Genomic DNA, 14,005 nt, shown 5'->3' on the forward strand with positions numbered 1-14,005 from the left:
TATTTGAGATTCTTCAAAGTAGCCACCCTTTGCCTTGATGACAGCTTTGTACACTCTTGGCATTCTCTCAACCAGCTTCATGAGGTAGTCACCTGGAATGCATTTTAATTAACAGGTGTGCATTCTTAAAAAGTTAATTTGTAGAATGTATTTCCTTCTTAATGCGTTTGAGCCAATCAGTTGTGTCATAACAAGGAAAGGGTGGTATACAGAAGATAGCACTATTTGGTTATAGACCAAGTCCATATTATGGCAAGAAAAGCTCAAATAAGCAAAGAGAAATAAATAACAGTCCATCATTACTTGAAGACATGAAGGTCAGTCAATCCGGAAAATTTCAAGAACTTTGAACGTTTCTTTAATTGCAGTCGCAAAAACCATCAACTGTTCAGAGGACACAGTGAATCAGGCCTTCAATTGCTGCAAAGGACAAAGGACTACTAAAGGACACCAATAATAAGAAGACTTGCTTGGGCCAACAAACACGAGAAATGGACATTACACCGGTGGAAATCTGTCCTTTGGTCCAATGAGTCCAAATTTGAGATTTTTGGTATCAACCGCCAAGGCTTTGAGAGACGCAGAGTAGGTGAACGGATGATCTCCGCGTATGTGGTTCCCACCGTGAAGCAAGAAGGTGGTGGTGTGATGGTGCTTTGCTGGTGACACTGTCAGTTATTTATTTACCAGCATGGCTACCACAGCATTCTGCAGCGATATGCCATCCCATCTGGTTTAGGTTTAGCGGAACTATCATTTGATTTTTCAACAGGACAATGACCCAAAACACATCTCCAGGCTGTGTAAGGGCTATTTGACCAAGAAGGAGAGTGATGGAGTGCTGCATCAGATGACCTGGCCTCCTCCTTTATTTTTCAGCTTCAGACCAATGCCTACTTCTCACTTAAAAAATTGTTTACAGGCAATTTTTGTTAAAGGTGCATTATACAACATTTCCACATTCTTTGACTAACCAAATGACTGTCATTTGCAGTGCTATTGTAACCTACAATCCGGCCTCTGACAAAAGGTCTGGACCTTAATGGCACAGGTGGTGTGCTTGCATAACTGCAAGGGTTGCTGGTTTAAACCCTGGTCAGCTGCCTCTAAAATTAGTTTTGAATAAACTAGATTGCAACAGAGTCTTACATTGTAAAGTAAGACTTCCATTGAAATTAAAGTTAACTAAAAAAAAAACTAAAAAAAAAGTTTTTTAACTGATTGACTTTTGAAAGTCTTAGTTCAAACTCTGATTGTCAGACGTTTACAGTTTGTTTCTAGCCTAAAGAGTTGCAGAGTTATGCATCTTTAAACACTGGTTATCAGGGTTTGGGAGAGGTTGCCAACCACTGCGTAAATCCTTCCATAACCAAATGTGGCTAGCTAGCCAACGTTAGCCCTCACTTGACTGGCCAGACTGGAGTGTAAACAATAGTCCAAACAGTTGCAACTAAAACAAGGGTTTCTATTGGACAAATTCAGATAGGTTTTGCAACATAATTGGCGTAATGAATACACCCCTGGTATAATGTTTTGATGCTTAGCTAGTTAGCTACAACTGCTGGCAAGCTACCTAGATAATCAAAACAAAAACCCCATTCATTGGCTTATCAAATCTGAAAACAGCTCACTAATAACAACCAAACCATTGTTTCATGATGGACAGTTGTCCAGATCTGTATGCTACCGGCATGAATGTAATAAAGGGAATAGGGTGCCATATCGGGACAATGGTTGCAAAGCTACTGGTAATATACCAAAATTACTAGACTCTTCAGTTAAAAAAAAAATCAAAAAAAAAAAAAAACCTATGGCAATTTATCTAGTTTATTTAGTTCTGTGTTGTTTTGGTTCTAGTTTCTTTTTTCTATGTTGGGATTTTTGTATGATCATAATTAGAGGCAGCTGGTCATCAATGTCTCTAATTGGGGATCATATTTAAGTAGTTTTTCCTACCTGTATTTGTGGGGGATTATTTTGAGTTAGTGCATGTTGCACCACTTTCATCACGGTTTGTGTTTTGTTTGTAGTTTGTTTTGCAAATTTTCACATTAAAATAAAAGATGTGGAACGGTACCAACGCTGCGCTTTGGTCTCCTTCCTACAATGAAAGTGACACTATCAGAACTTTGGTAATTTATACTTGATAAACTTTTAAAAATGTATTCACATATAGTATTCATGTTTTATCTGTGTCCATATAGTCCATGAGAATAGCCTAATTAATGAAAAAAAGCATCTAATTCAACAATTAACTCTGAAACTCTTACAAATATTGACTTTTCTTCATATTTGCCACCAGTTTGACGGCAAAACATTAAATATATAGACATAGTAAAATAAGTGTCTTTAAAAAAAGGATAATTCATGCTGAAACCCTCATATTAAACAGTATATATTAAGGATAATGTTTTACAGCTTTGTCATCCTATTATAATAATAAGTTCATATCCTGAATCCATCTCTATAGCCTAGGCGTTAACAAAATATTCATACAAATATGATTTGGCCTCTTATAGACTAGGCCTTGTAGAAAGAGGGTTAATCAAGTTAGGTCTGCCAAATAAATGCATCATTGAAAAAAAATAATACATCAATCCAGCCAAAGTATAACCTTTCATCATAAAAAATGCTGTTTATAACATGCACAATTAGAAGCATCAATATATATAGAGCAAGCGTGACTAAATTCGAGCCCAGTAACTTTGCTCGCAGTATCCTCCTTCGATTGTCTCGTGTGGCTGCCATGAAAAGCCCCCACCTGCCGATCTGCACGAAGTGTGTACGTGCCACTGGCGATCAGTGTTGCCAACTAATTTTCAGGGTAAGTTGCTAGAGGCAGGTTGATTTGTTGCTAAAAGTTGCTAAATGACATTGTGATGTCATTGCGTGATAACGTAAAACTGCATCATTAAGTAGAATACACAATAACGTTACTCAAATTGACTGGCCATCTCTGCAAAAAATATGATCTGACATTTGTTCAGGTACAGACTCCCACTCTTTTCTGTATTTCTGGCTGTACAATTTTGATTGATGTTTTAAGTTCTGTTCAAGATCAAACATTCGTTACCAACTATATTCATTGGGTTTGGCTCGTCGAACCCGTGCTACTGCTGCTGAAGTCAGCCAACAATGATTTGCAATTTGCTGAAATTGCTGCTGGCCTGCTGCTGACGTCACTCACAACGCACTTTTGAAGCCAGGCACGTGTGCTGTGACAGTCTGTGACAGTTTTTGTGTCATTTAGAGGGAAAATGCCTTTTTGCGTTTGAGTCACTTCTCAAAAGTTGCTAAAAGTTCCAAATACATTTTTAAAAGTAGCTAAATTTGTTGCTAGGTGCTGTTTGGAAAAAAAAGTTGCCAGGGTAGTCTGAAAAGTTGCTGAATCTAGCAACAAAATTGCTAAATTGGCATCACTGCTGGCGATGTACTTCGCTGGACATGCTAGCTGTTCTCGGCGGCGCATCATCACTTCAAACGCATTCCGTCGTGGTGTGACCGGTTGGCCTACTACTACCACCTGGTAGTACTGGTAAAATGTAAGCTATGAATCGCACATTTTTATTTATTTTACCTTTATTTAACTAGGCAAGTCAGTTAAGAACAAATTCTTATTTTCAACGACGGCCTAGGAACAGTGGGTTAACTGCCTTGTTCAGGGGCAGAACGACAGATTTGTACCTTGTCAGCTCGGGGATTTGAACTTGCAACCTTTCGGTTATTAGTCCAACGCTCTAACCACTAGGATACAAATCACCAAATCAATCAAACCAAATCACCATAGAGCTGACACACTTCGATTTCATCAATCATTTTGACTTCAATTTGGTTGTCCAAAATACTATCAGCTTGCACTGCGTCTTTGCTGATGAATGCCCTGATCTCTGGCCAGTCAATTGTTTAAATTACATAGTTTTTTAATCTATTAAATCGCTTCTAATACATCTGAAAATGATGAAATAACCATGGATTTAACTGACTTTGTTTATAATGAGGGACCTCCCAAGTTAAACATGGACACATAAATAGTAGGAATTTACAGTGGTTTCAGCCATGACCGTATGAGGGAGAAATGAATTATCTGCACGTCGCCTGCAGGTGCGAGCGTGTGTTTCACTGTCCAATCCGAGGCTGGAAAATGATCTGAGTGCGTGACCTGAGGCTCTCTGGTCTCTTGGGGATCACCTTGGGAAAGCCTCAAGGGAGAGCGGACAGCAGACAGCGCTTTATAAACAAAGAGCCGCATATATTGGCTAAAAAATATCAGATATTTAAAATATTTTTGTGATGTCTGGAGAAAATTGAGTCGGGGCATCAGTTAAACAGTAATTCAACTTTGTCCGGCCTCATCTTTAATTATTTCATATATTTTACATGTGATAAGGCCAGAGATAAAGACACCAAAATTCTGGTAGTTTACTGGTAAACTTTGAAAGTTTCCAGTAATATACCCTCCATTTGCAACCCTAATTGGGACCAGGGTTGGGTAGGTTAATTTATTAATGTAATCCGTTACAGTTACCCGTCCAAAATGTAATCAGTAACTTAACCCTTGAATTACACAAACGTAATCTGATTATCTCCTTAACAGGTGCAGATTAGTAGCTGGCACTGCCACAAAATCATGAAATTAGATTTTAAACCTAACGATCACATTAACCACACTGCTAACCCTAAGGCCTAACTTTAAATTAAGAACAAAAAGCTCATTTTTACAATAGACTTTAGCCAATTTTGACTTTGTAGCTAGCCCATCTGGCGGAAATCGCTAATTGGAATGAACATTGAGAGTGAGTCACCTGCCACATTCAGGCTGATCCACACTATCACCCGCCACATCCACACTATCAGTCCCTGCTTCCTGCCAGGCAGGAGACTGAAAGCTGACAGCTGACTTCTTCTCCCCAAAGAGTTTACTTCACATCACCACCATGATGGAGAAGCAATGTGTAGAGCGCTGTCGTCAGGGGACAAGTATTTTCAGAGGGGTTGGGAGAGTGAAAGACGGACTACAGACTGAGATAATACAGAGTTCTGTCAAAGCTTCAATAAGTCCCATTCCAAAACATGACCCAGGCTCTTGGACCACCTTGGGATGGAGTGGGCCTGCATGGATGACGGGCCCTACATGAGAGGTGCCCCAGTGAAGGTTAGCAAATTAGCTGGTGATGTAACAAGGTCAACAGAGGTTAGCTAAATAAAGAAAAAAGTTCTGTAATATCTGAAAAATGTGGCTGGCAAAGGACATGTTTTATACTTTCTGCACAAGACCTTTGGCCACAACCCACTTTAAGTCTTAAAAACGTTTGCAAATTGAACCCTGTGTACGCGAGTGGTTTAGTTTACATTAACCTACCCTGTCAGTGTCCTGGTGTGTCTAAGTACACTACATGGCCAAAAGTGCTCGTCAAATATCTCATTCCAAAATCATGGTCATTAAAATGGAGTTGCCCCCCCTTTGCTGCTATAACAGCCTCCACTATTCTGGGAAGGCTTTCCACTAGAGGTAAAATTGCTGTAGTGACTTGCTTCCATTTCATGAAGCTCCCGACAAACAGTTATTGTGCTGACGTTGCTTCCAAGAGGCAGTTTGGAACTCGATAGTGAGTGTTGCAACCGAGGACAGACTATTTTTACACGCTTCAGCCCTCGGCGGTCCCGTACTGTGAGCTTGTGTGGCCTACCACTTCACAGCTGAGCCGTTGTTGCTCCTAGACGTTTCCTCTTCACAACAACAGTTGACCGGGCAGCTCTAGCAGGGCAGAAATTTAACAAATTGACTTGTTGTAAAGGTGGCATCCTATAACGGTGCCTTGTTGAAAGTCACGGAGCTCTTCAGTACGTGTCATTCTACTGCCAATGTTTGTCTATGGAGATTGTATGGCTGTGTGCTCAATTGTGTACACCTGTCAGCAACGGGTGTGGCTGAAATAGCTGAATCCACTCATTTGTCCCCATATTTTTGTGTATCACCGTGTACATGTGTGTGGTGCTTGGGTTTTGACTACCTGGAGTGATGATGATGTTTTGGGCGTCTTTGATCATTTCAACAGTTTGGTCCACGTTGACCTCTGTGTGTGTTCCTACGATCTCCATGGGCTTTCCTGACCCAGTGGATGACGTACCGTACCCACCAAGGATCACATTGGCCAGGGAACGGTTCATGGCCTAGCCAGTGGAAGAGAGGAAAAGAGGGGGTGGAAAGAATAAAAAGCTGCTCATTTCTTTTGAGTCAACTGCAGTTTCAATGAACCCAGTTTCCTTCAGGCAGTCAATGCAGCCAGGAAGGCATTTAAGTACAGTTAGAGTTCCTCCTAGTGGAAAACGGTGGAAGCACAGAAAATTCCACTTGCAAATTTCAGCATCTTCAAGGTTTACCTGTATAGTCATGGCCTGATTCTCCCCATTTACCTCATACTATCTGATGTGTGACACATCCTACATACAAAAGGAAGGATGATATCCTATAGAATGATGAAAGTATAAAGTCTGTGCGATACTTCTAAAATACAGAAGAACTTACAGAGGATGCTTACTTACCACACACATTATGTACGAGAGAATGGCCCCTGAGGAGCCAATGAGGGCCCCTACGATGGTGAGCAGGTTGTTGTTGAGCAGGAAGCCCTCGGCACATAGGGCCCAGCCGGAGTAGCTGTTAAGCACCGTGATGACCACCGGCATGTCTGCACCACCGATGGCTGCTGTCAGAGTCAGGCCCTATGAGAACAAGACCACCGTTAGACTAAAGGTTCATATGGCATTCGTAATTTCCTTCATATGTTGCTAAATTTAATATATTGCCCATTCAAAAGAAGGTATACAAAGATCATGTTCCACATGTGAGTAGTAGGCCTGGCCATCTATAAACGCACATGTAAGCATTTTCCTGAATCATTTTGGCATAAACAGATACCCTGTATTATTGAACGGAAAATAGCGAAATCTGATCAGGTAGTAGAAATGTTGTGTATTTAACCCCTATCAGATTGCAGTGGGCCTCAGTCCACTCATAAGGCATTTGTCAAAACAAGGAGTTTTCATTTCAAGGGCTCTCTATGATATCATCCTAGTGTTACTCTCCACGACACCGACCTCAGGGAACAGTTATAACCAGAGCCAGCTACCTAACATTATGTAATGATCCACTCCATCAAAAAAAGACTTGAACAGTATCAGATTTCCTTTTAAAGACATTCACGCTCAGGCACAGGTGATTGTTTAGCTATACCTTAATATCAGTCAGAGTGATGCGATATTGTATACGTAAAAATGAATATCCACTGATTTATCCAACGTCAAAATGTCCTTGTCACTGACAAACCACATGGAGGACTGAGCAGCCAACATTCACAACAATTTTAACCAGAACCACCTTCTCGCAGCGCTGCTTCAAAACCTAATCATCTTAGTTAACCTTCCATCTATCATCATATTATGGCTTGATCCTATGTGTAATGCTTCCAATGAAGACTCTCCTTCAGGGCCAACAGTTGAGCAGGATCGAGAGGAGAGCACATTTTATTGAAGGATAGCTGAATGAACCTAAGCCTACCTTAAAATGGGCTAAAGCACAGGATCCCAATGGCACAAATAGGTAAGACTTCCATCCTATTTATAAAGGTTCAGTTTAAAGGCCTTTGTTTAGCACTGTTCAATCCAGGTTGGTGGATATTAGCTGGGCCATAGATATAGAATTAGTAGAACAGGAAATGCCCTCAGACCACAACAATTTCATTGCACCATCATGACTTCAACCATTGATTTGAATGGCGGATGTCCATTCCAGTCGTTCTATTTCTATGTTTAGGGAAGAGACGGCGTGTAGGTCATACCATGACGGCAGAGAGTGCGGACACAGAGCCCAGGCAGGTGATGCCTGTGGTGTAGCTGGGGTCCAGCATGTAAGGGATCATCAGGCCCACACTGGAGGCCATTAGCCCAGCATTCATAGCATGGCGCCCGGGAAGATGGAGGGGGGCGGAGCTCAGCACACCTGGAGAGAGGAACACAGTAGGCATGGAGATATTGAGCTAAATGCATGTCAGGATTTCACTATGTGCTGTCCATCTAATTTATTATGTACTTCGTTTACGAGTATTCAGCCCCCAACCACAAGACACATACTGTATGGACTAAAAAGGGAGTTGCTTTTTTATCCCTGATCTGATTCAACCCTGGGCAGGCAGGTACAAATATAGCAGAGAAATAAAGTTACCGTTTTGAAATAGATTTTGATTTCAGAGACTAAAATGTGTATGCAGCCGAGGCTGTTTCACGCTAATTTGAAACTGAATGCATGTTGACAATCAAATTAACAAAGCTTGCACCTGGATTCCGCCATCTGTGATACAGGCCACATTTTAATGTTTCATTTACTTCTTGTTTTGAATGCCTTTCAAAAGTCCACCCCCAGAAAGAAAGAAAAAAGTATAGCATGAAATGGCCATTTTTAATCTTTTATCAGAGCAGGTTTTCCAGGTTCCAATGAGACTGTGGAGTGGGAACGCTCCCTGGGATAATGTGTTCCAGCTTTCGGGAACAAGTGGAAAATGACTGGGGGTGGAGGGGCTAATTAGTGCCAAACAGAGAGGTTCCGCATGGCCTAGCTTTGAGCAAGAGGGCCTGGGTGGCACAACTGGGACAGGGGACTGAGGGGGTGATGCAGAGTGGGTTACAGGCCCTCAGGTATCAACCAGAAGGACCTAGACCACTATTGGTCTACTACTAGTAGTACTGGATCAAACCCCAGCTGCCTGGGATAAGATGTGGTGCCCAAGAGCAACAAATTCCTAAAACTTCAGTAAAATGTCTGTGTAAAATATATGAATAATAACATTATGGACAAATGAATCAAACCAATGAACCATGATGTTGAATATGTATGAGAAATATAAGTATGATTTTAACTGCCTCATTTGCTGACAGGAAACTTAGGTAAAATTGGAACCTTAACTCATGGCGTGCTTGGCCTAGGACTGCCTAAATTCCTACCCTTTTTCACTAGCAGCTCCCAACAAAAACACCATTCCGCTTCCACCACCTCAATAGCATAGAACTTAAAATGTAATGCATCTTCCCAAATCACCCTTACTCACCTTGCAGTTTCCCATAAGCTACCAGGGATCCACTAAATGTGACCCCTCCGATGAAGGTGCCCAGGTAGGCGATGAGCTTGGTGAGGTTGGCAGACGGGTCGGTAGCAAAGTGAGGGTATTCGATCATGTACTCTGCCACGCAGGTGAGTACTGCAGCCAGACCCACCAGGCTGTGGAAGGCAGCTACCAGCTGGGGGAGGTCGGTGATCTGGATCTTCCTAGCAATACCCAACCCTGGGGGGCAGAGAGGATGACAGCCAGTCAACACACACATGCACGCAGCAGGGTTTCCACTAGGAAAATTTGGCAGTGGACAATGTGACCGGCAATAATTTGAATTTACCGGACATCCATAATCATTGGGTGCGTAACACATTAGGGCGGTCCAACCACGGTGCTCAAAATCACATATAGATTATTGTAATTCATCTTAAGAATAGAAATTAGCCTGTAAAGTTGAAATAAAATAAAGTAGAACAATGTTCTTATACCAACATGGCAGGTTTTATTGAAAAGCACAACATTTCCCATTGCGTCTTCATCCCTGAAATAAATTATAAAAAGGAATATAGAAGGGATCCCGCTTTGGACAGAAGGAATCCAACTTTTGTCAGATTTGACTTTTCGTAACAGGTTAGGAGAACTTACTCAGCAAGTTAGGAGAATTAACGTAGCAGGTTAGGAGAATTAGGTTACGGTTAAGAAAAGGGTTAGGGTTAACTAAAATGCTAAATCTTTTTACTTTTGACATTAATTGGACAAAAGCTGGATCCCTTCTAGTCATGACTTAAAAAAATGTAAATTAAGAAATTATAAAACTGATGTTGGACAATCAAATTCGATATGTAAATAAACAAAATTAGTTAAGGCTGGTTCATTGAGCGAAAGCTTATTTTACAATGCTCCTGTGCAATGAGGCCCACACCATGCATTTATGAAAGCAAGTTTCCAAAGCCCAAATTATATCTCATTCCTTTTACAGTTCTACTTGATATTAATAAATGTAATGTTTATTTTTATAGCAATTTGAACTATCGTGGGGTCGAGGCTCATGTCATGTCTGATTTACGTGGCTTATTGATAACTGTTTCCTACTAATAGGCAGTTGGATGCCTAGTGATTACAACATTGTAACTTTCCGATTTGAATAGTTGGCAACAATGTTTCATTTCCAAGCACAACTGAATAAGCTCAACTGATATGAAACAATTGCTCATGATACCAGTGGCGACCCGTTATTCAGGGCTGGTGGGTCAGAGCCTGACCTGTTTTGAGCCCCCCCTGTTTAGCTAAAATAAATAAATACAAATATATTTTTTGTCTGTTATTTTGGCATTTATACCTGTCACATATCAGTTTGCAAACAATGTAAAAAAAGAAAATAATTGTTGAGTTAATAAAGCCGCACACAAACATGGTCTCTTTGTTGCTTTCTAAGGCAGGTCCATGCAGGTGTTTCAGCCTAGCTCATTGCTTTCTGTGGTGGTGGGGCAAGCCAGCAGAAAATACGGAGTGTAGGGGTTGGTAATGTTCTCTAGTTGCGCCGTGATTGGCTCAGTGTTGTCACTCATGGGAACACTACATCACTGTAAAATCTACAGGGAGACCTTGAAAATGCAGGGGGTTTTTACATTAGAAGTGCCCATCCAAGGCGGCTCAAGGTCATTGGCCACAGATAAAATGACGCCAAATCACATTCTATGTACACCGTAGCTTTGAATGGACTTATCATGCCAACATCATACTTTCAAAATCTTAGCTAGCAATCAAGACAACTGGGAAACCGGGAAAAAAACTAGCCGACTGGGAAAATACGTTTTGAACGGTCATCCAACTCGGAATTCCAAGTTGGGAACTCTGGCCTCTTCTAGAGCTCCGACCTGAAGATCACTGACGATATGATTCGACCTTGTTCCCCCCCCTCCCCGTACAGGTACATCTCAATTGTCAGTAGAAACCACATTTGTTTAAGCAAGTCAGCCGTATCAGCTATGTTTTTTTAAAAAGGCAATAAATGAGGCTGAATGAAGTGTTTCGCTGCCAGACAAAGCTGCTGATAGCCAGGTGTAGCAGTGGTAAGGATCAAATCCATGGTGCTGAAAAGAAAGCTCTGCTGTTGGGACAGCTTTATGTAGGCCTTAACAGTTTGTGGGCACAATTTGTCACAGTTATAGTGCAATTAATGTATTGTTTAGTGTTAAAAAACCCCACAATTGTTGAGTTTGTCCGACTAAGATTTACATGCTAAAATCACCACTGCAAGATACACATCATTACTCTACTCTATCAATCCATTACAAATCTTTATACTATATTTGACACAGGGGCGGCTTATGTTTATCTTGCCTCAGGCAGCAGCAAATTGCTAGGACCGGTCCTGATGAACACAATAATTTGCCTCTACCGTAATTTCCGGACTATTAAGCGCACCTGAATATAAGCCTAAATTAAAAAATATATATATATATTTTGAACATAAATAAGCCGTACATGTCTATAAGCCGCAGGTGCCTACCGGTACATTGAAACAAATGAACTTTACACAGGCTTTAACGAAACACGGCTTGTAAAAAAAAAAAAAAGAGCAGTAAGCTTTAGTTGTCTTTTTGCACTGAGTCAATTCCTCACGCTGCTGTTTCCAACGTCTTATCATCGACTCATTAAGACCAAGCTCCCGTGCAGCAGCTCTATTTCCTTTTCCAACAGCCAGATCAATCGCCTTCAACTTGAAAGCTGCATCATATGCATTTCTCCTTGTTTTGCCATGATGAGGGTGACAAAATGACTACCGTAATCAGAATGATGGGAAGTTTGAGAGCGCTCGATTTAATCTAAACAGTAAACAAAAAAGTTGTTTGACCTTAACCCGTTCGGCAATTTCATTGGTCTAATGAAAGCTTCATGCTGCCAAAAAACTGAGCACGTCACAGAATGTGTTTTTTTGAGAAAAAAAAATTCTAATTGAAAGCGGGAAAAATCCATATATTAGCCGCGTCATTGTTTAAGCCGCGAGGTTCAAAGCCTGGGAAAAAAGTTGCGGTTTTATAGTCCGTAATTTACGGTAATTTACTTGCATTTGCGGCAGACCTTGGCCTGCTCAAATTTAAGTCAAAACTGTCCAACTCCCTGGATCAGCTTGCGATGCGCATCAGCCTCATTACGTTGTCCTCAATAAGGTGCGATCTGGAGGTCATCTTTACTCTGTTTTAAAGAAAGAATCCCCTCTCAGCGGGCACATTAGAAACGTGGATAATCACCTCAATCTTTGCCCAGTCGGGGTACACTTAGCTGTCCTTTATGAGGAGTAAAAATAGAAACACCCGACACTAAGCATCTTGAGGATTTATTATCCTATGAAGCATATTTGCCTTTGAAGTTGGAGAAAATCGACTGGTATTTCCATCAATGAATAAAAAGCATTATTTTGCAATGCATTTTTCTTCTCCCGGACAATTTGGCCGGCAACTATTTTATTTATCGGCTAAAGGAAACCCTGAACACATGCAGACACACGAGCCAACACACACTAAAGGATTGCTGGGAAATGGGTCGTCTTGAGGCACAGGTGTTGCTGATGAGGGTTGTTTGGGGGAAATTCCTTGTTTGTGAGTGCACCTCCGTGTGTGTGTGTGTGTGTGTTCGTTCTTCTTGAAGCCCTGCAGACATGGGTGGGGTTAACAGGAGCATCTGGAACAGGGCTAGGGTCTGAATCGATGGTTTTGTCTAGGTTCCAGCTTGATTCCCGGAAAAATGTACCATGAAGATGGACGCAGAGCTCCAGAGGTCTGCTGGGTAATACTGGTGATTCAGACATAATGGTGACCATTACCTTGGCACCACAGTAGTACAGCAGTTTGAAGCAGACCACCACATGAGGACTAGACTGCCACCTGCTGTTAGACAATATGTTCAGACAGAACACTCGAACATACAAATGGCAGACAAATTTTATTTACTGCCACACACTTACCAGCGGTGCCACCCACGGCCATGGCGGCACTCATCTGTGCCAGGAGTTCCGGGGTGGGCTTCAGGAAGCCCAGGGTGGCAGCGATGCCCCCCGCCACCCCCATCATACCCAGGGCATTACCCAGACGGGCAGTGGACTGGTTGGACAGACCAGCCAGGGCTCCCACACAGCACATACCAGAGCCCAGGTACATCATCTACAGAGAAGGGGATAAACACAGCTGCATGTTCAGGAGGGCACACTATACTATAGCAACAAGTATTTTGCAATTCTAAATTGGACGAGTTTAGGTAATGCATGCCTGTTTCACTCAAGTTTTCTGCCTACTTAAAGGTGTACTATGCAGAAATGTAAGAACCGGAAGCTTAGAAATAGCGCACAAAGAACAGATATACTGCTTCTTAGACTTGCTTTCAATGAAAATGACAGATCTATAACACACATTTCTATGTTTATTTGGTCAGGTCACCCAGAAAGTTACATATTGCAGCTTTAACAACCTAATGAACACAACTACTAACCCCGACACTGGTTTGAGGGTAGGGTGATGCTCACCTGTTCAATGTTGTAGCCAGCCTGCATGGCAACTCCATAACCCCCAACGAACACCCCGGTGGGCAGTAAGTAGAGGTAGTTGTATTCTGGAGGGTCAGTGGGACGCTTGAACATGTCCAACATCTTCTTGGTGACCAGGAAACCACCTGAGAGAGAAAGAGAACAAACCCCGTCAAACTCAACCTGGTAGACAACGTTCTGCACATGCGCTCTTTGCAACCGCTTGGCATCTGACCACAAGGAATTACAGAGGGTAGTGGGTACGACCTGCCATCCAGGACCTCTATACCACGCAGTGTCAGAGGAAGGCCCTAAAAATGGTCAAAGACTCCAGCCACCCAAGTCATAGACTGTTCTCTCTGTTACCGCACGGCACCGA

At 41.9% G+C, this 14,005-nt stretch overlaps 1 protein-coding gene across 2 annotated transcripts in view; it reads right to left on the reverse strand.

Moving 5' to 3' along the window:
* The window catches only part of nnt (nicotinamide nucleotide transhydrogenase), a 71,604-nt gene that overhangs the window by 18,478 nt on the left and 39,121 nt on the right, over window positions 1-14,005 (reverse strand). For both annotated transcript variants that reach the window (XM_014138232.2, XM_014138231.2), the window contains exons 12-17: window positions 13,627-13,772; window positions 13,072-13,267; window positions 9,102-9,335; window positions 7,839-7,999; window positions 6,544-6,723; window positions 6,012-6,171 (exon numbers count right to left, since the gene is read on the reverse strand). In XM_014138232.2, coding sequence (XP_013993707.1) covers window positions 6,012-6,171; window positions 6,544-6,723; window positions 7,839-7,999; window positions 9,102-9,335; window positions 13,072-13,267; window positions 13,627-13,772 — 1,077 coding nt within the window. The remainder of the gene's footprint in view (window positions 1-6,011; window positions 6,172-6,543; window positions 6,724-7,838; window positions 8,000-9,101; window positions 9,336-13,071; window positions 13,268-13,626; window positions 13,773-14,005) is intronic.

The sequence above is a fragment of the Salmo salar genome, chromosome ssa13 (assembly GCF_905237065.1).
Source record: "Salmo salar chromosome ssa13, Ssal_v3.1, whole genome shotgun sequence".
Classification (NCBI taxonomy): domain Eukaryota; kingdom Metazoa; phylum Chordata; class Actinopteri; order Salmoniformes; family Salmonidae; genus Salmo; species Salmo salar.